The sequence below is a fragment of the Myotis lucifugus genome, unplaced genomic scaffold (assembly GCF_000147115.1).
Source record: "Myotis lucifugus unplaced genomic scaffold, Myoluc2.0 scaffold_7, whole genome shotgun sequence".
Taxonomy (NCBI): Eukaryota; Metazoa; Chordata; class Mammalia; order Chiroptera; family Vespertilionidae; genus Myotis; species Myotis lucifugus.
Window position 1 is genome coordinate 8513047 of NW_005871055.1, and position 27258 is coordinate 8540304.

Genomic DNA, 27258 nt, shown 5'->3' on the forward strand with positions numbered 1-27258 from the left:
ATCAAAAACATACTTCTGGGACTGAACACAAGTTCAGTAACTTTCTCCTCTAGTTACTCCCTATATCATTTTTTATCTACACTAATAAAAGAGAAAGATGCAAATTGACCATACCTTTGTGACACCCACCAGCCAATCAGGAGTGATTATGCAAATTAAACCAACAAAGATGGTGGGTTAATTTGCATATGCAGGTGCCAAGTGGTCGGGGGTGGGACACTTGCGTCGTCGCCATGGCCCAATTTATTTTCAGGTACCAGTTTGAAAAAAACAAAATTACCCAACCAAGTGGATGGTAATCGGTTAGGGTAGAGAAGAGGGATGTTGTAGAAGAAATTCCTGCAGGAAACACATCCTTTATAGTCTGGCTCAGATATGGTACCTCTGCTTTTAATCTTATTTTATCTATCTATCTATCTATCTATCTATCTATCGTCTATTTATTTTTATTAATCCTCACCTGGGGGTATTTTTTCCATTGGTTTTTAGAGAGAGTGGAAGGGAGGGGGAAGAGAGACAGAGAGAAACATTGAATGTAAGAGATACATCAATTGGTTGCCTCCCACACGTGCCCAACTAGGGCTGGGGACCGAGCCTACAACCCAGGTATCTGTGCTCTTGACAGGGAATCCAACCAGAGACCCTACAGTCCATGGGCTGACGCTCTAACCACTGAGAAAAACCAGCTAGGGTTGCTTTTATTTATTTATTTATTAAATATATTTTTATTGATTTCAGAGCGGAAGGCAGAGGGAGAGATAGAAACATCAATGGTGAGAATCAATGGTCGGCTTCCTCCTGCATGCCCCACACTGGGGACTGAGCCTGCAACCCGGGTATGTGACCTGACCGGGAATCCAACCGTGACCTACTGATTCACAGGTTGACGCTCAACCAGAGCTATTCCAGCCGGGCGGTTACGGTTGCATTTAATCATTTTTAATAAACTTACAAGTTTCCTGATGAAGCCACTCTCTCATAATGCTTCAAAAAATGTTTTTCCAAGTCTGCTGTGATTTTTCTGTTCCAACTGAGCTTTCCCAGATAACTTAAAGAACTTCCAACTAAAAATGTCTGAAAACCACTGTTCCAAGACAGTGCTGGGAAGACTGTAGTCAATCAACAGTCTTCACATGCCTTGGTTTTTAGCTACAGAATAAGTTTATGGGTAACTAGTTACCCCCTATTCCCATTTCTACCCCAAGTCCTTTGCAATGGATGAGGCTCAATACTACCAGGAGTTCCCACGGATGAGGGATTTGGGAAATATGGTTAGGGCTGGCCCTGATCTCTCTTGAAACTGAGAAGACAAGGCACATTTTTGTCTCCTCTCTGTCTTCTGCACCTGAGGAAAGATGGGACTGTTCATAAAACAAAAAGGCATGACTTAGGCTGTCTAATTTGAGTGGAGTTTTGTACAGGAATTGCTTCAAGCTAATGGTTCACACCAAGGGCAATTTAGACCCCCAGAGGACATCTGGCAATGCCTGTAGACATTTTTGTTAAGACTGGGGAGTGGAGAGGTGCTACCCACATCTAGTCAGTAGAACCTAAGGATGCTGCTAAATATCTTATAATGCACAGGGCAGTCCCCCACAACAAAGAATTATCCAGCCTAAAATATCAGTAGTTCAGGGTTTGCGACACCCTGATTTAGGCCAAAGTTTGTTGAGATTTCATGGGCAAATAAAAAAGACTAAGAATGTGAAAATATTGCATCCCCTTTCCCAAACACTTTCTCTTGATATTGTACTGAGCCCCATTATCTCTATTTACTTATCTAAATCTATATATCCCCTTCTCTATATAATACTTTTTGAGAATCATTCTACCACTATTTTTTCAGCTAATAAAGTACAAGATTTACATGAAGAGTTCCTTTTAAACTTCAGACAAATGAGTGATGGGTTACACAAAGTACTCCTTGGTTTATATGCCTTAAGACTTACAGCTTAATGTACAGAAATTATACTATACTTCCTTCCTCCAAATAGATTTAATTAAAACCCCCCAGTTCAACTAGGTTAAAAAATTCATAGCCATCACTATAAGACAACTGACATTCATAAATTTTCACCTGCAGTAATTAGATAATTAATCCCCTGAAAAGGACAACCCTTCTGAAGGAAATTATGGCAAATTCTATAGGAGTACTACAATCACATTTATTTACTTAAACACTGCCTTCCTTCATAAATAATCTGAAGTTGCATTTTACAAAAGTAAAAATACTTGTATACGCACAATTTCGCTGTTCCTTTGTTCTTTTAATTAATCCAAAGTTTCATTTAAAGATACCACCTATATTTAACAGGTTAAAAATTTCAAATGATCTTTCTTTAAGTTATGGTATTTAAACCTGAGATATGTAGAGGAAGGCCATGTTAATGATGAAAGCAGAGACTGGAGTGAAGCAGCTATAAGCCCAAGAAGCCAACAACCACCAGAAGCCAGGAAAAGGCAAGGAAGGATCCTCCCTGGAGCCTAGAGAGAGCGAGCCCCAGCCATCACCTTGACTTCAAACTGCTAGCCTCCAGAACTGTGCAAACATAAGTTTCTATTGTTTGAAGCCACCTTGTTTGAGCTCCTTTGTTATGGCACCTTAGGAAATTAACACTCCGGTGTGGGGTGAATTTCCCGCCAAAATATAAGATGGCTCTGTCTTTTGGTTTTGTTCCATCCACCAAAAGGGTGGATTACAAACAAATATTTGGTAATACGCAGTTACAATCGGCCCGAGTTTACACGTTTCCCGCACTCCACCGCAAATCTATATGAACCGAGTTAAAGACGGCTCCCGTGGAGTACGCGCAATTCACGCGAGCCGACTTAACTCGTTTCCCCCACTCCAAGTGTTAATAAAGATTTTGGTACTTATTTGTCACAAAATACTCTTAAATCTAGGATTGTTACTGGTCTTGTTTATCACAGTTGAAAGGAGATAAAATGCAATGAAAGAGTAAGTCATAATTCACCTCCACTGTGGTTGATGTTTGAAAAATAGTTCCAAATTTAATTTAACCATGCAGGAAACAAAACTAGAAAATGAAGATACTTTTAGAATAAGTTCTTCAATGTTTTATCGTATTTGATAGCAGCTTTTTTTTTATTGGTTACAAAACCTAAGCCCATATACAAAATTAGGAACACATTTAGATGCCTCTTTTGAAAGAACAGTTTAGTCTTTTAACTGAGTTTAAAAAAAATAAAAACAATGCAATTTTTCAACACTGTTTTGAAAACTTAAAAGTGCAACAATATACTTAGCTTTCTTTATCAACGAAATGGCGCAATTCCAATTCAAAACTGATAAGGTCACAACAAATTGAATCAAGCAAATGCATACATACGTTGCACTACTTGATGCTAATGTTCACTTATGTTAGTTTGCACTTAAAACACAAGAGGAAACAGGAATCGGCACAATGGAGGCCCAATTTAATCTCAATGTGTGCAAAATTTAAAAGGTAACTGTCAGTAAGTATGGAAAGTCCAGGAGAAACTAAACTGGAAGGGGTACAATTCACAATATCAAGAAGATTTGGACTTTAAGGGTTTCACCGAAATTTGTGACCTTAATTAGCTTTGACTCTGTTATTTCCTACTTGTAGGGAACACCACACATTTTCAAAATTTAGACTACAGTGTCTGAACAGGATGCAGTTACCATATGAAGCTTTAACTCAAAATTTGGATAAAGAAAAAAGGCACAATGAACTTCAACTCAATTTTATGTGCACAAGAGTTGAAAAGTCTGAGCCACCTTAAAGAGAAATTGATTTTAAAATTTATAAAACCTATAAATAATCAGAGGCGAAACCACTATATTAAAACAGATTCTCTAGCAAGTAAAAATCTTGCAGTTTAAACATACGCTTGTATCCACTTTAGATACAAGACAAAATTCACTCTTTAAAGTGGCTCCACCTTGGCAGATACATATATTTGTAATGAATGCACGCCTGCTATGTGTTGCTTACCAGTGAAAACACCCCAGCTGATTCACAAAGTTCTGATGGCATCTATTTCATCTTCATCACAGTAAATATACACCCCCCCCCCCATTGGATAACTAAATTAGTTTAGGTTTTCTATCTCTTCACATCAATGCATTGAAAATCAATACCCAGTAAACAACAGCAATAAAACCATTTAGGTGATAGCACAAATTATTCAGTTTTAAAAATTCAAATTCATATTTTTTCATTAATAATGGGGTCAAACAATTTACCGAAAGCTGTGACTGGTATAGTAATACCATATTTTCCATAAGGACTTAAAGATCACTGCAAATCAGGTTTATGTTAAATAACTGCAGATTATTCTTCTACACAGATCGTGTCTGAATCTTTTAATATGTGAATATGCTTAGAGTAAGATCTGAATTAACTTTCCCAATACTCAAAGAATGAAGTTTGATGACACTCCTTAATAGTTGCTGGTCTGTTGCCAACCACATTATCAAAAGCACTGGTTACTAAGTAAAAAATGTTTTAAGACTAAATTACAGTAAACATGAAAGCTCCACAGTTTAAACCCAATACAAATCAACCATATTCAATTATCAATTGAAAATGAAAATATTAACTCCTGAAAGCTAAAAGCAAGATTTTCTTTTTTAACACCACCAATGTGTACTTTAGACCTTTGTTTTTTTCTTTATAGTCAGGGACTCTTGCTTTCAACTTAAACAGAAGTTCAAGTCCATAACAGGTTGCAGCTCAGGTAAAATACCATGCACAGCATTTGATTACTTCAAAACAGCAGGAACACACAGGCTGAAGTAAGTGGTCAAATAGGGCTTGCTGTTCTCAAAAATTAGGTATAATGGCGAAAGCCATCCATAGCTAAAGTTCTTCCTCCAACCCTGGCTTCTGAGGCAGATAACAAACACATCAATTACTGGTAGATGAAGTACAGTTTTTCAAAACTTATCTGTTTAATCAATAATTTCTTTTTTTAAGTTACTTTTTGTGTGTCAGTTCCACCAATGAAAATCATTTGGCTTGTACTTTAAAATCTATTTTTCCACATAAAGAATATGAAAATATGTTTGTGGAGGACAATGATGGAGGCTCAGATCAGGCTGCACCTCTTTAAAGTCTTCCAACGTGTATATACATCATACCAAAGTGTCTTGATCCACAGCGCACCATTTTCCAAAGGAATATCAAGTGGACAGCTGACGTGCCACCACTATGGAATATTCTAAACTGGAGATTGCAGTTGTCAGCGTGTGGCACCAGGGAACAGGGAATAATAGGGTAGTTGAAATTGTTAAGGAGAATTCTAAAACAGTTTAGGAAATCATGCATATGCATTTACAGTCCATGTGATAGTGACTTTTGGCAACTGCAAAGTGACTGAGACATGGCTTGCTTTAGAAGCATCAAAACGAAGAGGCATTTGTGTTTTGGAGCCTTTTGTTGTTCTCATTTGGTAGCCATCTGGTGGTGCTTCATACTGAATGTGGGAAAGATGCTGCACTCAATTGAACTCAAAAATTAAATTCTTTTGTTTGAAGGTTGGCTGTCGGGTCAAAATTGTAAGTACCTCCTTGTGTTGCTTCAGGAATGAGGCTAGGATCTTCATCAATCTATAAAAAGCAAGAAAAAATCCTGATTATATTAAGATACTATACATTATGGTATAAGCAGAACTGATTTACTTCTTAAGAGAAAATTCTGTACAGATGTTTTAACCACCTAAAAATATTTATCAATAATATTATTAAGAACTTTAACAATATAAAATTGAACACATATTTAAAAATTGACTTGCTCTTAAGTTCCCGTAGCTTTAGATTTATTGTACCTATCTAAACATACCTAATTTCTATAATTACTATCTCTTCCCATTTAACAGATTACAAATGCAACAAGAACTGTTTTTATAAATTTACTATAATGAAGTTTCAGACATAGTATTTAAGAAAACAGATTGGTGGAAAATAATCATTAATTTTTTTAATTTAGAGTTTTATAAATAACTGGAAAAATACAACCTCAGGAGTATCTGATAGAAATATAGTATAACTTAATTCATAATAATAAAAGAAAAACTCTTAGTAAATTTATATATGTATTAGAGGCCCAGTGCACAGATTCATGCACACTGAGAGGAAATTAATTATAAGAAATATGTTAATATTGCTATTCGCCCTTTTTCTATAATAGAAGTGTCAGAGATGAAAGAAAATTAGTAAAACGTATACGAAAGTAATAAATAAATTGATTAATAAATAAACAATAACATGATATAACAACAAAGACATGATATAAAAACGATGATAAATTGATTAAACTTCTTCTAATATCTCCCTGTATACCACATTAAGAGTAAAAACACTTTCAGAGTGCTTGACTAATTTCTCTTGTGATGAAGTATTTACAACTTTAACTTTGTCACACACTTTTCGAACTCGAGAAAAAGCAACATATAACTGACCATGTCTGAAAATGGGTTCAGGTAGGAATAGTCCTACTCTGCCTAGATTGGCGCCAGCGAGAGCTTTACTAGTATATGTATCGTGCATGCGCGAGTCAACGTTTATTTTTAAATTGCCAGTGAGCATCATATGTACCGGTTGGTTGGTCGGATGGACATACAGTCAGTCATTTAGCCTTTTATATATAGATAGGTTTTAATGTGCATGCAGACATACCATACTTTAATATATACTTACATCATCGCCAGAGAAATACTGATCTATGATTTCAAATGCTAATTTATATATGTCTTCATTTTCATGTTGTTGTAAAGCTTCAATTTTCTCCAAACCTACCCCCCCAATTAAGCAGATAATAATTAAGCAGATGCAATAAAATTAACTGTGCTCATTTTAATCATGAAAATTCCTAAAGAATTCAGACCACTTTCCCACAGCCCCCAAAGATAACAGTTTTTCTAAAAAACAGATAAAAACTTGAAGTGCTCTGGTTGGAGGACCAGTATCCCACTAATTTCTTCCTCTTTAGAAGCCCTTGAGGTACCCTGGTCCTTAAGGCAGGCAGTTATAAAAACATCTGAACACTCCATCTAATAGATGAGGCAGCTGTGGCACACAGATGTACAAGCATTTACTTCAGGTTGTGTGGCATGTTAGTGCCAGAACCAGAACCAAGATCTTCCCGGATTGCTTTAATATAATCATACAGTCCCATATAATAATTTTTATCTTTTTCTTTGTTTTCCAAATGTTACTACTTTTATATAACTACAAAAAATAAGTTTTCAGAAACTTAGGGATTAACCGAGAAAAATAAGAAATAAATCTTTAAATTTTGAAGTATTTTCTTTTAAAAAATGAATAGGGGCTTATATCCTATGGTCACAATGAACTTTGGAAATAATTTTTCAGAATAGTAACTGTACAAGGTCTTCATTTATATTCCCAATATATTTACTCCACATATCAGGTGCACAAATCTATTTTGATTTTTTTTTTTAAGAGAGCAGGAGGAGGGGAGAGAGAGAAAGAAAAACATACATCGATTTGTTCTACTTATTTATGCATTCATTAGTTGATTCTTAAATGTGCCCCGATGGGGGATTGAATCTGCACCTTGACTTGCTAATTATGCTTTTATAACTAACTAGAGACCTGGTGCACGAATTCATGCACAGGTAGGGTCCCTCAGCCTGGCTGGTGTTCGGGGCCTATTGTGGCCGATCGGGGCAGGCCAGCCGGGGAGGGACCGCGGGAGGCTGGCCAGCTGCAGGTTGGCTGTGGGAGTGCACTGACCACCAGGGGGCAGCTCTTGCATTGAGCACCTGCCCCCTGGTGGTCAGTACACGTCATAGCTACCAGCCGGTCGTCCAGTCATAACAGGTGCTTAGGCTTTTATATATATAGATTATACTTCTATGACCACTGACAAGACTCCTTAATTTCTAGAATAATTTCTTCTTGTTATTAAAAAAATACTTCCAGTCTAATGTGTCAACACTGTGACTTTAAGAGGAGTATTTGTGTTTCCTAAAAAACAATGTGAATCTCTAGGAAGGTTATGGAGTGACCATCACAACCAGTTTTTCCAGAGTATGGACTGTTTCCTGGAAAATCCTCTTGGAATGCTAATATTGTGAATAAAGAACAGCAACATATTCCAATGATGTAACAGCAATGTATCCTAAGTTTTCTTTCTAATTAGTTGTCTTTTAAGGAACTAATGTTTCAGAGTTCCATGGCTCAACTATTTTTCTTTAGTAAATCCACTCTTACCTCCACATTCTTCTATTATTTCAGCTATTGTGCTTGCTTCATCACCAGCCATTATCAGAATGTTTTTCAGACCATCTAGAACCACCTGAACAACTTGAGAATCTTTTACTGACAGTAAATTACAGAACGGTGGTATTACATTCTGCTGTACAAGGTACTCAACCTAGACATAAAAAAAGGAAAAATATTTTTATTTACATAATTATCTTTTCCTCAAAAGAACACAGTACAGGGTTTATAAACAATCAATAATTCTTTTTTATTTATTTTATTGTTCTTTTAATTTTTTTTTTTAATCCTCAACCAAGGATATTTTTCCATTGATTTTTAGAGAGAGAGAGAGTGAAAGACAGAGGGAAAGACAGAGAGAAATATCAATGTGAGAGAAACACATCGATTGGTTGCCTCCTGCACAAGCCCTGACTAGAGCCCTGACAGGCCAGGGAGGAGCCTGCAACCAAGGTACGAGCCCTTGACCGGAATCAAACCCAGGACCCTTGAGTCCACAGGCCAATGCTCTATCCACTGAGCCAAACTGGTTAGGGCCAATCAGTAATTCCTAATCATGATACAGCCATATACTTTCCAATATTAACAATCATAACAGTTTCTCCAAACTCACTTGATCTTTTCTGCCACTTATTGTTAAGTTGCTAATTGCCCAAGCAGCTTCTTTTTGTGTTCCAAAGTCCCCCTGAAGATTAAAAAAGAAATGATAAAATGAATTTTTTATTAAAAACGTCTTGGTTATAAGATATTAACATACGTGATGAACTCATAGTATGACTGACCTTAGCAAGCTGATGAATAATCATAGGGATTAATCCAGCATCTATTACAGCTTGAACTTGTTGTTGGTTGCCTGCTGTTATGTTGGAAAGGAACCACACTGCTTCCTATAAAATACAGGGCATCTTTATTTGAAAAATTGTATCTTTAATGTGTTTATATTGTTATTTTAATGTAGTTTACATACATAAGAAAATCACCTGAGTTGCATAAAGGGGAAAGCATCTAAAAGTGATTAGGTTACACAGAATCTCCCAATTTAAATAAGCTATAAGGAAATTTCTATTAATAATATTTGGGCCCCATTACCTAGCATTTATCCATTCAATAAAACATATGCCACCTACCATAAGCTAAGAACTATTTTGGACAATGGTGACATGGCAGAGAATAAAACAGTAAGAAAAAAAACTTTACTCATGCAGCTTATTACATTTTTGGTGCATGAGCTCCCTCTAAAAGACAGATGATAAATAAATAACTGAATTTCCTAATATTTTGTTAAAACGCATTCTAAGAAAGGTGAATTGCTTTATTATAAAACTATTTACTTACACAATAGAAATCAACATCTAACTAGGCTAGGATGGGTCTTTATAACTAATCTTATTGCAACCTTAAGGATTTACAAGTCATGAACCAACAGGTTTATTGTAATTTTAGTGTCAAATGTGTACCTTCTCCCTCCTCTGCAATTAAGACTTAATTATAAATTTGTTTTGCCATCCAATCAGTGTTTAGAGTATATGAGTGTTCATTACAGTATTGTTGAAAAGTCTTTTAAAAAATATATATTTTATTGATTTTTAAAAAAAATATATTTTATTGATTTTTTTACAGAGAGGAAGGGAGAGGGATAGAGAGTTAGAAACATCGATGAGAGAGAAACATCAATCAGCTGCCTCCTGCACACCCCCCAATGGGGATGTGCCCGCAACCAAGGTACAAGCCCTTGACCGGAATCTAACCTGGGACCCTTCAGTCCGCAGGCTGACGCTCTATCCACTGAGCCAAACCAGTTAGGGCTGAAGTCTCGTATGTTGGAAAATTTTCTAACCAAAATGTTGAGGGAATAAAACCAAGTTGGTAAATTCTACCTCTAAGGTCCCACAATGGTCCCAAGATGCAAATAACACAAACGCTCTAGCTGAAAAATTTTGAAGCAACTACTTGCTGAAGCTGAGTGAGTATCTATGTGAGCCCTTTTTCTTTCCCCCATGATACCTTCCTTCACTTAGAGCATATTGAATCCTAGGCTGAAACTTCTCTCCGCCCATTGCTGTCTGGCTTCCTCACTTCTCAGCTCTGTTTTCAATTATGGAATACATTTAGCTATAAAAATCACACATATTATTGAAAATTTTGAAACAAAAATATTGGCCCAGAGTCTAAGAAACTCTGGTTTCTTTCCCTTCATCTATAAAATGAGATTTCTGATAACATACTTTTCTATGAGAATCCAACTGTTATAGTCAAGCAACTACATACATATAGCTATGATAAAAGAAATGATTAATTATACTGGCTTGGGGGATGCTGACATTTCAGGCAGCTAAAACTGCATTAAACTAAATACAAATCAAAATCATGAGACACCAGCTCATACCACTAGGTTGGCAATAACAACAACAGCAACAATAACAATAACCCTTATCATTGCTTGTGGAAATGTAAAATGGTACAGCCAGTATGGAAACCAGTTTGGCAGTTTCTCAAAAAGCTAAACAGAATTATCACATGACTTGGCAAATCTAGTTATATACCCAAAGGAACTGAAAGCAGGGACTAAAACAGATATTAGTGTGCTCATATTCATAGCAACGTCATTCACAATAGCCAAAAGGTAAGAACAATACAAGTTTCTATCAATAGATGAATGGGTAGGCAAAATATGGTATTTATGTCCAACGGAATATTTATTCAACGATAAAAAGAAATGAAGTTTTGATACATGCTCCAACATGAATGAACCTTGAAAACATTAGCAATATGAAATAAGCCAGACACAAAAGACTTAAGTACATATTTAACAATTAATTAGTATTAAGCTTGTAACTCAAGCTTGAAATCTTGAAAAAAGCAATTTTTATGATCTTTTAATTTAGGCCCACATCTTTAGGTCCAATCTAATTTCGTAGGGAGATTAAATTATGGTTTCTCTATTTGTTTTTAAGAGATACCAGCCATCTAGTGAGAGATTTTGTATATATTCTCATTGAGTAACTACTAATTTGCTAACTGTTGCTACTACTCAATTTATTTAAATAAAAACCCTAGTTAGTATAAAAGTATTTTTTATTCTGTAGTAATAAGGGTGAGACTTATAGCAAGCAATTAAAAACGGAAACAAAATAATTACAGAAATAATTTGAAATAATTCTCACCTTAACTGCAGTGATTTTGAAGAAAATCACAATCAAATAGCAACAACAGAAACAAAGGAACAGTTAAAAATGAGATACACAAAGAGAAAGAAATGCACTGAGGATATACGCCTTACTTTATTTATCTTCTCCTTTGGGTGTGACAAGAGATTTGGGAAGTGTGACAGGACATCACAGTTGAGAACAACCTGGGTCTGCTCGTCGGTGCCAGTCACTATGTTGCCAACTGCTCTGAGGGCTGCCGTCTGGGATGGGATAAAATATTTTCTATAAATTTATTTGTTTATGATGAAATGGATTCTATATTGTTCATAATCCTGAGAAAATGTAAAAATTCAAGGGGTGAATGATTTCCACTTATTGCATCCTTACACAAAGCACTGCACAGAACTGAGAAACAATTTTAAACACTAGCCTGTGAAAAATGGAACTATATGGGAAAATTGTGCAGGAGAAGATTCAAAAATTAAAAGAAAATTAAAATAAAAAATGTAAAGGCCCATTTTTAACAGCTGTTTTTATCTATTACTAAACTGGTACCACAGAAAGATTGTAATAAAAGCCTGGAATGGGCAAACATTTCCATCTAAGCAGTTACTTTGGCGGAAGTGGGATGAACAGAACTATCAGCCATGTACACCTAATTACAGTGAGAAGAAACTGGAGAGAGAGAGAAAGAGAGAGAGAGAGACAGAGAGAGAGACAGAGAGAGAGAGAGGAGGGAATGCAGTTAGGATACTATTGCAATTATCTGGAGGAAAGAAAAGAAGTCTTGAATTAAATAAGTGGCTCTAGATACATGAGAAGACAGACATGAAGCTATGTAATCAGAATTGACAGGATTTTGTAATGGAGGGGGAATGAAAGGAGTAATCAAGGTTCCCAGCTTGGACTATGCCGCCTGTCCACTGAAAGGGATATAGGAAGAAGAGCAGTTTTATGGGAGAAAACGATACCTATCATTTTTGTCTGGTTAAAATAACAGTGGACTGCTTTAAGGAGTTCTTAGAGCATATGTCTAAGGCAGCGGTTCTCAACCTGTAGGTCGCGACCCCTTTGGGGGTCGAACGACCCTTTCACAGGGGTCGCCTAAGACCATCCAAAAACACATATATAATTACAGATTGTTTTTGTGATTAATCACTATGCTTTAATTATTTTCAATTTGTAACAATGAAAATACATCCTGCATATCAGATATTTACATTACAATTCATAACAGTAGCAAAATTACAGTTATGAAGTAGCAACGAAAATAATTTTATGGTTGGGGGGTCACCACAACATGAGGAACTGTATTAAAGGGTCGCGGCATTAGGAAGGTTGAGAACCACTGGTCTAAGGGCTTAAGGACAATTGGCTAAATGAGTCTAAAACTCAGCGAAGAATCTGGGTGAGATAAAGATTTGGAAGTCAACAAAATCAGGTTCAGCATAAAAAAGCAGAATTATGGAAGATAAGTGCATATAGACAGAACTGAAGCCTAGTTGTTAATACAAGAAAGAAAAATTTTAAAGTACTTACTTGAACTTTCACTTCCTGGTGACTCAGAAGGGGCACAAGAAATGGAACAACCCCTGAATCAATAACCATCTGTATCTGCTCATTACCTCCATCTGTCAGGTATGACAGAGCCCAAACAGTATCTACAAGAATCTATAGGAAGCAAAAAAAGAAAAGAGAGAGCAGTTTATGTATTTGTTTGAACGCTTAAAATACATAATAGACCTCAGGGGTAGTGACATAAAAAGTAATTAAATTTTATGTTTGAACCTGGTTACTTACCTGATAAATCTATTAAGTGGTAGGTACCTCTCTCTTAAAGCCTACCTCAGGATCACTTTTCACAAAAATGAGACAGAAGTCTGGGACAACTTTTACCCTAACTTCTGCAGTTATATATCAGATAGATGAATTTAAAAACAGGCAGAAAAGTAATTCTCTCTGCCCCCACAAATTGAGAACCTAATAATCACAAGGAAGCACTTTATATACAAAATGAAACCAATATACCATGCTGCCTTAAGTCCAGAAGAGACAAAAAAGATAATCTCTCTATATTAGTGGTTTTCAAACATATCTAGCAATATAAATGATTTTTCAGAATATTAAACAAATCAAAGAAATGACAATGAAAATTACATTTTTATTTCATTTTGAAAAAATTAATTACTTGCAAAGCTCTTGAAAAATGTCCCCATTTAAAGAGGACAGAGTATAAAACATGCCCTATACGCATCTAATTTTGCAAATAATAAAAAACAAAAATCAGGCTCAGATTTGTTGATTCATTCAAAGTCAAGCAGCCTATATGTAGCTCTCGTTGGTGTCTTCACAGAGGAATATTGCACAGGTTTCATCTCATGTGAAATCTACACATGTTCCTATTAGGCTTATCTAAATTAAAGACATTCTTTTGTGCTAAAATAATAGCAGCCACCTGCATTCAAATCTCTCCACTTCTTCAAAAACATATATAGATAAATAAGAGCAAATAAAGTCACATATAGCCTACACTTTCAGCATTACTAAGAGAACACTACGAATTTCAAATTACTTCTAAAATTCAAGCTCTTGTCTGGACCTCCTGCCCCAAGCTTGTGTGAAACTTCATAGAAGAAGAGAGGGGGTGACATATGTTAAAGGTAACATATCCTAGTAAAACTATTCCACATTATTGGGACAGAGACTATGTGGTCCAAAAAGCCTACAATATTTTCTATGTCCTTTACAGAAAAATTTGCTGATACCTTTACTAGAGGATGAGCTTCCTTCAACTAAGATAACTAAGAAAATATTTCATTGGAGATAAAAGACTAATACAAACGTGGGAATAAGAGTGATACAATAATTTATAAATGCTTTTTGTTCTGGAAAAATGGAAATACTGCAACTTCAAAAACGGGAGGACAGATGCTCTGCCTGAGAGCTGACCCCATCTACCATCCCACCATAGATCTACAGATAAGTGTATGGGAAAGCCTGCCTACTACCCAGTCTGGCTGTAACAGCTAATAAGATTAAAATAGAAATCAGAGACTCATAACATAGCCAAAATGTGCAGGCTACAACTGAAAATAACTCCTTATATCAAGAACCAGGATCATCTTAACTCAAAAGGGAAAAAACTAGTCAAAATAAGCTAATACTTGAGATGACATAGATATTAAAATTATCCACAAGAATTTTAAAGAGCTATCATAAAAATGCTTCTATGAGCAATTATGAACATGTGTGAAACAAATATAGGAAGTCTCAGCAAAGAAATAGAAGACGTTAAAAAGAACCAAAGGAAAATTTAAAACTGAAAAATTCAGTAACTAAATTTTAAAACTAACTAGAAGGACTCAAGGGTAGAATGGAAACAGGAAAAAAAACAACAAATTTAAAGACAGATCAATACGAAACATGCAACCGGAATAAGAAAAATAAACAAAAAATGACTGCAAAAAAAATGGAACAGTTTCAGGGACTTGTAGGACAATAATGAGAGATCAAACATGTGTGTCATCTCAGTCTCAAAAGGAGAGGTGGAGCTGAAAAAATATTTGAAGAAATAATAGCAAAAAATCTCCCCAATTTAGCAAAAGACATAAACCTACAGATTCAAAAATGGGAGGAGGAGACCAGAGAAAACAGAAAACATAAGCTCATCAACTGTTGTACAGGTAAGAGCTAAGAGTCAAAAAATAACATTTAATGAGAGAGAGAGAAACATTGATGGGTTGCCTCTTAAATGCACCTCAACCGGGGATCAAACCTGCCATCTAGGTATGTGTCCTGACCAGGAACTGAACTTGCAACCTTTTGGTGTACGGATGATACTCCAACCAACTGAGCCACCCAGTCAGGGGTCCACTTCCCTACTTTAAAAAATTCTTTTGCATGTTCCTCTTCTGTTGTTGTTGCTGCTCAAATGCAGATGATTCCTTAAAATTCAATTTTTTGCCCCTTTTCTGAATCATACTCCATGTCCATATTGTTATAAATCCCTTAAATACTGATAAATCTTAAATTTGTATCGCTTGTTCCTTCTTGGAAACATTGCTATGGAGAAACAAGTAAATCAGAATCGATGTGTTTGTCCTATAATAAACTCATCATCTTCCTCTACCAATCTCATCCTTTTTCTTTATTCCTTTTGATGGTTCATGGCATTAATATCTATTCAAATTGCCAAATTAGAGACAAAAGTAATTTTTACTTCTTCTGTTTGATCATTTCTATTTGAAGTTCCTCACTTTATCTCTTTTTCCTAAATGTAGCAAGTGCTATATTCTTCCAAGGAGTACAACAATGGGTAAATTTCATTGAATCTAGAATTGAGTTTAGAATTGATCTGGCTTCTATTGTTCAAACTAAGATCTCTTTCTGATTTGCTGTATGTCTGTGTTTTTATAATCTTATCTTAGGTTACACACACCCATAATGTGTGTTTGTCCCAGAATTGTGTGATTTATTATTGGGATGAAGAAAACACATCTTTGCTGACAGTTCTTGAGAGGCAGTGTAGTTCATAAATAAAAACACTAGACCACATTTCCCTAGTTTGTTTTAGGACATTAAGTTCTTAGGAAGGGATCATTTAAAGGTAACTGAAGTAACTTTTTATTTGTGACATATTAGTCTCAAATGTCATAAAAATTAAGCTTAACATTTTTAGTTATATGCTATCCTATTTTCAAAATGGATAGAAAAGTGACTTGGCAAAAGACATATATAATAAATATAAAAGAGCCCTAACCGGTTTGGCTCAATGGATAGAGCATCGGCCTGCGGACTGAAAGGTCCCAGGTTCGATTCCGGTCAAGGGCATGTACCTTGGTTGCGGGCACATCCCTAGTAGGAGGTGTGTAGGAGGCAGCTGATAGATGTTTCTCTCTCATCGATGTTTCTCTCTATTCCTCTCCCTTCCTCTCTGTAAAAAAATCAATAAAATATATTTAAAAAAAAATAAATAAATATAAAAGAAAGGAGGAAGTAAAATTATACAAAAATGTATATGTTGCTACTGAATGCCAAATTTAGTTCTATGCTTTTTGACAGTAAAGATTAAAAGGCAATAAAGTTAAATATCTAATATTTCCATCAAGACTTTCCCCCAGGACATTATGAAATTGATTATACGTAAATAAAGCCTTCTACCATCTGTTGGTTGTGTTTATTTGAAAACCAGGGGTATTAAAGTGGCAAAGTACTGTAGTTATAGGGATATTTGTTAAGTTTAACATAAACACTCAGAGATTATTCCCCTAAAGCCAGAATTGTGCCATGAATTATAGGCTCAAGATAAAGAAGACATAGAGACCCTGCCCTCTAAGACCTCAACATTAGTAGATTAAAAAAAGTGAAAGTAATGAAGTTTTGTCAATGACTATCTATGCTGAACCTATTTCTAGTGTCTCTTTTTATCTTTACTACCACCTTTATGAGGTGTTTTCTTCTATTTTACAAATAAGGATATTGAAACTCAGTAACGTAAGCTAATCTAAGTTCATACAATGATGAATAAGAGCCATGGCTGAGACTTGAAACCAGGTCCAAGGCCTATGCTCTTTCACACCATGACCACATAAACACACAATATGGTATAAAAACAAACAAGAAAATAAAGTAAACTGGAGGAATGACCGAAATGCTAGATTATGGAAGCACATATTCTCTCTGGCAACCAGAAAGCTTCAATGAGAAAGTAACACTTGAAATAGGCATTATAAGGAGAAGGATGATGGTAGAAGTGGTAACAGAGGTGACAAACATGATTGTTAATAGTTAGTATTTATTGATGGTTTAAAATATGCCAGACACTGTTGTAAGCACTTTTCATTTGTTATCCCATTTATTCCTTACAAAAATCCTCTGAGATTGGTACTGACATTATTTACATCTTACAAATGTGAGAAAAAGAAGCAGCTAGTTAAGTAATTTGTCTGAAGTCATATAATTAGGATAAGAAAAATTTTGTCAAGTTAAAAAAGTCATTTCAGAAAGATGAGGAAAGATATTCAGGACTCGATAATACCTGGAGGATTTGAAGAATATAGGTAGTTAATCACCCAACACATTTGTTAGGGAGTTAAATTGCAGGATTTTGAATCCTGTGTTAAGGAGTTTGGGCTTTGCCTTGTAGTGAGTACAGAGTCATTGATGATTTTTTAAACATCGTAGTGATGTGCTCCCATTTGTTACAGACATAACTTACATAACTTGGTGAATTTGGAATAGAGAAAAATGAATGTAGGTAGACCTATTTTGTTATTATGGTAGGTTTAAGGAGATCGATGAAGGTATGCCCTAGAAACAGTAATGGTTAGGAAAGGCTGTCAGAAAGCACAGAACTAAATTTGACATTCAATAACAACATATGCATTTTTGTATAACTTTACTTCCTCCTTTCTTTTATATTATCATATATGTCTTTTGCTAAGTCACTTTCTATCCATTTTGAAAATAGGATAGCATATAACTAAAAATGTCAAGCTTAATTTTTATTACATTTCAGGCTAATATGTCACAAATAAAAAGTTATTTCAGTTAAATGATTCCTTCCTAAGAACCTAAAACAAACTAGGGAAATGTGGTCCAGTGTTTATTTATGAATACACTGCCTCTCAAGAACTGTTAGCAAAGATGTGTTTTCTTCATCCCAATGATTAATCACACAATTCTGGGGCACTCACACATACATAGTGTATGTGTGTATAAACCAATTTAAGATGATAAATACACAAACACACAATAAATCAGAAAGATCTTAGTTGGAACAACAGAAGCCAGATCAATGCTTAGACTCAATTCTAGATTCCATGAAATTTACTCATTGTTGTACTCCATGGAAGAATAATACTTGGCCTTGCTACATTTAGGAAAATTTTCAGATTGCCTAATAAAAACATTTGTCAGAATATATATAGTAAACACAACTAAATCTCATGTAATAAACTATTCATCTAAAAATGCATTTGCATTTAAAACTAGACTTGCCCTGGCTGGTGTGGCTTAGTTGGTTGAGCGTTGTCCTGTGCAATGAAAGGTCACTGGTTCGATTCCGGTTAGGGTACATGCCTAGGTTTCAGGGTCGATCCCTGGTCAGGATGCATGTGGGAGGCAGTGACTGATGTTTCTCTCTCTCTTTCAAAATCAATAAAAACATATTAAATACATTTATAAAACTAAACTTGTAGTATTGAAGAACTTCAATATTACATACTTCAAAAGGTTGCAGCTCCAGAGGCAGTGTGGTTTCATGTAAAATATACAAGATCTGTTTTCAGAAGGTCTGTTTTGAATACCAACTTTGACGCTTACAAACTCTGCAACTCTGGATAAGTCAGTTAACATTTCCCTGAAGCTCAGTTTCTTATTTTGTAAAATGGGGACATGATATCTAGCCTACCTATTGTAAGAATCAAATGAGGCCCTGGCCAGGTAGCTCAGTTGGTCAGAGTATCATCCAGATACTGTGGGGGGTTTGAACCCGGGTCAGGGCATATACAAGAAACAACCAATGAATGCATAAATAAGTGGAACAACACATTGATGTTTCTCTCCCACTCTCTCTCAAGTCAATAATAAAAGAGAATCAAATGAGATTTTTAAAATATGAATATGCTTTATAAACTTTTTACTGCTTTATAAGTATTAATACTTAATAAAAACACACCTAATAATGATACAGATAGATAAACTACATATGTGATATTTTCTATAAAGTTAGCATTTTGCTGCCTGGATGACTTAAGCTATAAACTTAATTTAACCTTAACCCTATTTCTAAAAACTACTTATACATTGTGGAAGTTTGACAATTTAATAAGATATATTCTGATATTTATTAAAAGCCCAAAGAATAAATAAATAAAACCCTTCTAGCTTCATCAAGAGCAAAATCCCAAGTCTAAGCTTCTACTTTACTTACATTTATGTCTGTATGGTATATAAGGACACATAATGCTGGCAAAATCTGAGGAAAGAAGATAAACAATAGTAACACTAGAGTGGATGAATATGTCTTTGTAAACATAAATGACTGATATAAAAAAGCAGTAAATACTATTCGCAGGGTAAGAAAGACAACATTAAATTTGTTTGACTCTCTATTAGTAAAATAGAAATTTGATCAATTTAATCTGAAAAACCAAAATCATATTTCAGATGTCCAATTAAAGTATACAAATACATCTGGCAGAGATTAATGCACCTGAAAGGAAAAACGTTTGCTTCAATAACCTTCTTTATGACATAAAATGTCAAGTGGAAAGAATGGAGATGCAAGTATACAGTGTAGCTATTATTTTAAAAAGCTACTCTTAAAATTGCCATCATCTTCTCACTTACTTGCTTAAAGTAAAAATAAGATTTTATTTAATAAGTTAGTTGAGTCAAATTAAAGTTTTTGAGTTCAGATTTAGTCAAGAAAATTATAACCAGTACAAAGTATAAAGTTTGTTAGTTGAACTCAAGCCTTATAGATCTTCTCTTTTTGTTTTTAATCTGGGAGGGGAATCACATTAAATACTTTTTCCATAACAGCAAAAGATGTCAATTATAAAGATTCATAGTCAACATTTCTCTACACAGTGAAGTGATTAAAGGTTATGTATGATTTCTAAAATTTAAAATACTCAGATCCATTTATTAACTAGATGTAAATAAAAAAGTTTTTACTTTGTTTTAATTGTAGACTTAACACTAAGTATGTCACACATTTAAGAACACAAGTTTTTTCAGAAATCAGAAAAATTTTAATTTGACTTATTGCAAATTCACTCAAGAACATTTGCATATAACAAGTACACTAGTTTCATCTGTAGTAATTCCTTATTTTTTTAGTGTTAAACCAACAATGCAATATAATAATAAACTTTAAGATTTTTTTCTCCTTTTTTATTTTTCTTTTTGAATTGTTAATATTTTCTTTTAATGAAATAGTCATTAAAAATAAGAATTAGGGTGGACTGACATTCTTTCAGGTGCCATAAAATACTTTCTCTCACAGGAGTCGAAAATTAAAATTAAATGACATGCTACTTTAAAAACCTCACACCTGCAATGAAATCAGTATATACATTATTGCATTCACTGTACATGAAAATCTAAAGCATAAACATAGGGAAAATATACCATCTGGTCTTTGCAACTCTTCATTTACCTCCTGAACTGTCTCCATAGGCGGTGGGGGGTCCTTATTCCTGCAGAGATTGACAATGACCCATGTGACGTTCCGAAGGAAGGTGATGGGAATGGAGGGATTGATGAAGGACAGAAGAGGTTTGACAACTCCCAGTGATATGACATAATCTCTACATTGAGGACCATCACCTACAGAAATGAAAATTGTATTTAAAAAAAAATTACATTCAGGATGAGAAAGTCTGAAATGTATGCAATGGCTCATGTTGGGACACTGATGTTCTATGTTTCCTCACCATTAGTCAAGGGCATCAAGGGTTGCTGTTTCTCCAGACTTTGATTTGGGGGGAACACAAATTTAACCTACCAATCTTGATAGGAAATTGCATATCTGTTTCAAAGAGGTATCATATATATATATTTTTAATCCTCACCTGAGGATATTTTTCCACTGATTTTTAGAGAGTGGAAGAGAGAGGGAAAAACAGAGAGAAATATTGATGTGAGAGAAACACATCAACTGGTTGCCTCCTGCACATGCCCCGACCAGGGCCCAGGCCAGGGAGGAGCCTGCAACCTTGGTATGTGCCCTTGACCAGAATCAAACCTGGGACCCTTGGGTCCACAGGCCAATGCTCTAGCCACTGAGCCAAACCGGCTAGGGACGAAGAGGTATCATTTTAAGTTAGTATTTATAAGGCAAGAAGATAGTCAACCCAAGTTAAAAATTAGAGGAAACATAGTGTGTAATGGCTATGCCAATGTAGGAAAAAAGTTAATTAAGATTCTTAATTAAAGTCTTTTGAAACCTAAATGCAACTTACCTATAATGTTTCCCAACGCCCATACGGCTTGTTCACAAACATTCTGATGTGGTGAATGAAGAAGTCTCAGAAAAAGAGGTACGGCATCTATAATTTTTTAAAAAGCTGATATTTAGACTGCAAAATGTTGAAGAGTTTATAGATTTTTAAGCCTAAATAAACTGATAAAATACACAGAACCTGGCATAATATAGTTGAATTTAAAAATTGGGGCAAGTGCTTTTATTCTAAAAATAATCAATTTTAGTATTTTTCTTAGTAATATTCAAATAGCACACCTAATTAACAGTACTGTATATAAAAGTTTCTCTTATATCATTAACTAAAAGCAAAAAGCAGCAATTTTTCCTATACTGTATTAAAAATTTTATCTATAATACATTAAAAAAAGAGTTCCTACACCAAATGCATAACCTTAGTCAATGTAATCTCAATTGCTGATATGGGATTAACTACAGAACTGATTATTCCTATATCAGGCCTACTTTATATTTTAAAATAAGTTATCATTACAATTCTTACTATTTATATAACTTACATGTTAACCCAAATTCTAAAACACTGGTATTATATTCATCCACATAAAAAACTAAGCATTAAACCAGATCACTTTTTTGTAAATTTCGGTCAGTTGTGTACTACCTCTAAGATTTTTTGCTGTGTCTCTGCGTTTTTTATTTTTCACTTAACATTTAAATTAAAATTTATCACACCTTTAACAGCTTTATTGAGATCTAACTTACATACAATATAATGTATGTAAGTGTACAATTCAATGGTTTTTAGTATTTATAAAGAGTTGTGTAGCTATCACCACAATCTAATTTTAACACATTTCCATTACCTCCGAAAGAAATCCCTCACCCATAGTAGTCTTGCAGCCTACTCCCCCAGCCCCAGGCAACCATTTCATTTGCTTTCTTTCTCCATAGATTTTCCTATTCTAAACATTTCATGGATAAAATTGTATAATATATGCTTTTTTGTGTGTGTTTGGCTTCTTTAACCTAGCATGAGGTTTTTAAGGTTCATCCATGTTACAGCATGTACCCATATTTCATTCCTTTTTACTACTGAAGAGTATTCAATTGTGTACCACATTTTGTTTACCCATTACCTAATGTATTTCCATTTGGGGGCTATTATGAGTACTGCTGCAAACACTTGTGTACAAGTCTTTGTGTGAACATGTTTCATATCTCTTGGTTCCATCTAGTAGTGGAACTGCTGGGCCATATGGTAACTCTACAATTAAACTTTTTTTAAAAAAATCCTCACCCGAGGATATTTTTCCATTGATTTTTAGAGAGAGTGGAAGAGAGGGAAAGACAAAGAGAAACACATCGATTGGTTGCCTCCTTCACGAGCCCTGACCAGGGCCCGGGCTGGGGAGGAGCCTGCAACTGAGGTACGTGCCCTTGACTGGTATCAAACCCAGGACCCTTCGGTCCGCAGGCCGATAATGCTCTATCCACTGAGCCAAACCAGCTAGGGCCAATTAATCTTTTGAGAGAAAGGTTACAACAAATAGAAGGTAACCAAAACGTTAAAAATGAAAACAAAACATTGTTATTAAATTCCTACTAGTCTATATTGAAAGACCTAGTTTAAAATCTGTCCCCTTTCTGTTACAGTTAAAAATCTAACTGGAAACTATCTCCTAGACATTATCAAAATATCTAAAAAGAAAACTAAATGAGAACAGTATTCGCACTACAACAATATAACTTATTACCATATCATACTAGTAGACTACTTTACATCATCTTGAGTAAACCTAAAGTCAGACTAGTGTCCCACATTTTAACAGTACTTGGTGACGTATTTTTTTTTCCCCCAAAAAAGCTTTCGTCAGTTTGGTCAACACATTAATAACAGCTATCCTATCTTGAGGTTGGTATACTTTAAAAAATATATATGTTACAAGCTAAAAAGCATTAGCTACTTAAGCACCTTGGAGGTATCAGAAACAGAAATTTTAAAACCTGTTATTAGAAGATGGTCTCAAAAAAAAAAAAGAAGATGGTCTCTACCCAAAAAGATAAAACTTTATTCACATTTTAGTAACCACAATTAAAATTATTTAATAATAGATTAATGATACCTATGGGAAAGAGGTCAATCATAAAAAATAGTTTATAAAATTCACCAGTTTAAAAATGTTACAAAATAAAATTACAATAAAACTCTACTTTCTTGTCTTTATTAAAAATAAATAAATAAAAAGTCCAATAAGTAAGGAAGCTAATTTACTTACTAGACTGTACAACAGCTTGAGTCTGTGCAGAAGTTCCTGATGCTATATTAGTTAATGCCCAAGCAGCTTCAAACTGTAATGAAGGACTGTAAAAAAACAACAATAAATATGTTTAGACACAAAACTCCAACTTAAATTTATGACCTGCAGATCTATATGGTTATCCTTTACCTTGTCCTTGAATTTCACCTTGCTATATATCCAACTACCTCTTGGATATTTCCACCTGAATGTGTCATTGGCTCCCAAAGTGAGTCACTATAAACATACTTTTTTTATATCCATTGGTAGTTGCAACATTTAGCCAGTCATTATTTTTTCCCTTGACTCCTTCCTCACCCACAAACATCAAATCACTCAGTCCTTTCAATTTTATCTCCTAAATATCTTTCTCTTCTTTTTCACCTCCTAAATATTTCTTATATTTATAGCATTATTCCTAATATCACTGTGCTACTTGAGGCTCTCATCATCTCACTTTAATCACTGCCAAAGCCTCTAGACTGGTCTAGACTCTATGTGACTCCCTACCATCTGCTTTACATACTGGAGATATTATAAGGCTACACAACTTTGTAAAAGGAAGAGATCATTGTAATTTGAGATAATAATGGAAGACCTCACAAAGAAAGTGAAAACAACTAGTCTTTCAAAGATGGATAAAGAAAGATACTATGGAAATGCAATTAAAAGTATCATGGGTGGATGACCACGATGTATATAGATGACTAGGAAAAGATCAAGAAAGCTGAAGCCAAGAAAGTATGCAAAAATATAATAGGGGATGAAATTGAGAGGGTAGGTTATCTAAAAGAAAGAGAAAGAGAGAGAGAGAGAGAGAGAGAGAGAGAGAGAGAGAGAGAGAGAATGTGTGTGTTGTTGCTGGAGTGAAGGTGAGAGGGAAGACTCAAATCCCAAGCTTCAGAATGTATTGGAATTTATTCTATAGACATACTAAATATAGAGTGCTGGTAAAAAGGAAATTGTAAAAAATGTTGGAGGTCATGGTATGCAGAATGAATTTTAAAAGTTTAAAGGCTGATGTAGGAGAAACCTGTTAAAAGGGACTCTATATTAAGTTAGGATAAATAGCTGAAAGAATATAAATTCCTTTAAGCATAATACCAAGTTGGGAGGAGGTGGTAGTGAGCAAAAATGAAGGAGAGCCAAAGGATAGGGATGCAGAAAAACATATTATAGATATTTAAGAAAGAGAGTGAAGCTGTTAGCATCAAAAGGTTGACGAGATCCAAGAAGGAAAAAGTTAAAGGAGAATAAATGTCAGAGATATAGCAAGCACTGAGGTTAAAGAGATGGAAGAGATTTGCCCTAGCTGGATTGGCTCAGTGGATAGAGCGTCGGCCTTCGGACTGAAGGGTCCCTGGTTCCATTCTGGTAAAGGGCACACCCAGGGTTGTGGGCTTGATCCCCAGTAGGGGGCATGCAGGAGGCAGCCAATTAATGATTCTCATCATTGGTGTTTCTATCTCTCCCACTCCCTTCCTTTCTGAAATCAATAAAAAATAATTTTAAAAAAGAGAGAGATAGAAACAGATGAGAAAATGGAGTATCAGGTCAAGAACTACATAATGAATTTTAGCAAAAGGCAGGGAATAACAGGGTATCAGAGGCAGAGGAGAAGTAAAAGAACAATAAGATCAAAGAAGAGATAGTATATGCTGCCCCAGAATGGAAGGAGAAAAGGTTATAAAGCTAGATTCGGCAGTGGTTTGTCAAAATACGAAAAATGAGGGCCTTAAATGAGAAAAAGAAAAAGACGTAAAAAAATCAAAATTATAAAGCCAGGCAAAGTCTCCTAAGACATCACTTGAAAAAAAGAGAGAGAACATATAGAAAAAATAAATGAGTGCAAGAAGTAAACAATGAATGAACATTTATTATAAGCTTGATATTGTTAGTGTTTTGTACATATCATTTCCATTCCTCACAACCACTTAATTTTTATTTTAAAAAATTCAACAAATTTTAATTTTCAAAATGTTCCCAAAAGAATTATTTCCAAAAGAATTATCAGAAGCATCCTCCAGTAACAAAACATAGTTGGATAATCCATTTATTCCCCTCAATGAACTAGCTGTGTGTGCTGTGAGGTAGCTAAGATCTTCTGTGGAGATGGTACTCTCAATGTATAAGCATTCCTTCTTCACATGAAAAGTGTGAATAACAAGAAAGGACAGAGTTATCTTTTTTTCTTTTTTTAAGTAACTCACATTTTATTATTTCACCAACCATTGGTGTTTTCATAGTATTTTAAATGCCTAATTTCAGTTTAACAACATTACAATACTTTTTAGAAGATAATCCTATCTTCCAAGTAGCAGATATTAACGACTTCCAACCAATCTTTAGGAATAGTCTACAGTTCTGAACCATGCTTAAGAAAAATATTTCCAGCCCTAGCTGGCTTGGCTCAGTGTATAGAGCGTCAGCCAGTGAACTGAAGGGTCCCAGGTTCAATTCTGGCCAAGGGCACATGCCTGGGTTGTGGGCTCGATCCCTGGTAGGGGACATGCAGGAGGCAGCCGATCAATGATTCTCATCACTGATGTTTCTATCTCTCTCTCTTTCTCCCTTCCTTTCTGAAATTAATAAAGAAATATATTTAAAAAACACACATTTCCAGCAGCCTGTGTGGGATTTATTCCTATTCCACCATTAGTAATAATTGCACTTGTTGCTGCAGAAACTTTAAAATTTTCTGCTGCAAACTTTAAGACTGCTGTGTACTTTCAGGAACATTGAGTACTTTGTACGGCAGCCCTGGGTTCAACAACAGTATGATTTTAAAGGAAACCTTCAACAAGGTGGAATTGATCTGCAGAGAGAACCCAAGTCAACTCTGCCCAGTAGCCCCACTTCTCTGTGGTACTGGAGACTGTGCCTGTCATCTAATTTTTATAGATGAGAGTATAAAAATAGATGAGGATATACAAGCCACTTGGGTTTTGGTCAATAGCAAACCCTGGATTTAAACCAGGGTACAAAGTCTATGGTCTTTTATATTACAAAACAATTTCCAATAACAAATCCATAAAGTCAGAAAGAAACCACTGAAAAATTTCTATTTTTGCTTTGGGAAGTAGTTACACAGGACTGTATACAAATTTTTACCATTCTTTTCTATATAAAAGCTATGTTTCACAGACACACCCACACAATGAGTCTAAACCAAAAACTGTAAAGGGAGAAATAAAAGAGAAGCTGATCAAAAGAGGACCCTAAAGGCAGAGGTAGAACAGGATGTTTTTTAAACAGCTGAAGCAAAACTTAATTTTTACTTAAATAAATCTTTAACAAGAAAACATACATGATATTATTAAAATAAAGTGTTAAGGGCTTTTAGAAGGGTGGCTGTGGCACACAATAGAAAATCCTTAGTAGCAACATTTAAATACCATTATTTTTACTTATTCAACTGAATATTTCTTAGACAACATTTAGCAAAATATTAGAAATTTTAGTCTAAATGCTCTAAAATGCAAAATCAGAGTTTGTTCTAAAGTTTTTGGAGTGCAAACTTACATTCTTCCCAGTTAATTCAAATTGATGAGGTTTAAAATACAGCATACCAGGGTATCTCTAAACACTAACAAAAGTGGGGGCAGTACCCCCAAAATACCAAGCGAT

General features: G+C 34.9%; 1 protein-coding gene across 6 annotated transcripts in view; it reads right to left on the bottom strand.

Annotated features, from left to right (window-relative positions):
* Nucleotides 1–3063: 3063 nt before the first annotated feature.
* The window catches only part of KPNA3 (karyopherin subunit alpha 3), a 108144-nt gene continuing 83949 nt past the window's right edge, over nt 3064–27258 (bottom strand). For all 6 annotated transcript variants that reach the window (XM_006083550.3, XM_023748681.1, XM_023748677.1 and 3 more), the window contains 11 exons: nt 23611–23696; nt 21354–21440; nt 20549–20718; nt 19316–19360; nt 12922–13053; nt 11514–11642; nt 9016–9120; nt 8847–8918; nt 8225–8387; nt 6686–6780; nt 3064–5596 (listed from right to left, as the gene is read on the bottom strand). In XM_006083550.3, coding sequence (XP_006083612.1) covers nt 5498–5596; nt 6686–6780; nt 8225–8387; nt 8847–8918; nt 9016–9120; nt 11514–11642; nt 12922–13053; nt 19316–19360; nt 20549–20718; nt 21354–21440; nt 23611–23696 — 1183 coding nt within the window. In that variant the 3' untranslated portion in view covers nt 3064–5497. The remainder of the gene's footprint in view (nt 5597–6685; nt 6781–8224; nt 8388–8846; nt 8919–9015; nt 9121–11513; nt 11643–12921; nt 13054–19315; nt 19361–20548; nt 20719–21353; nt 21441–23610; nt 23697–27258) is intronic.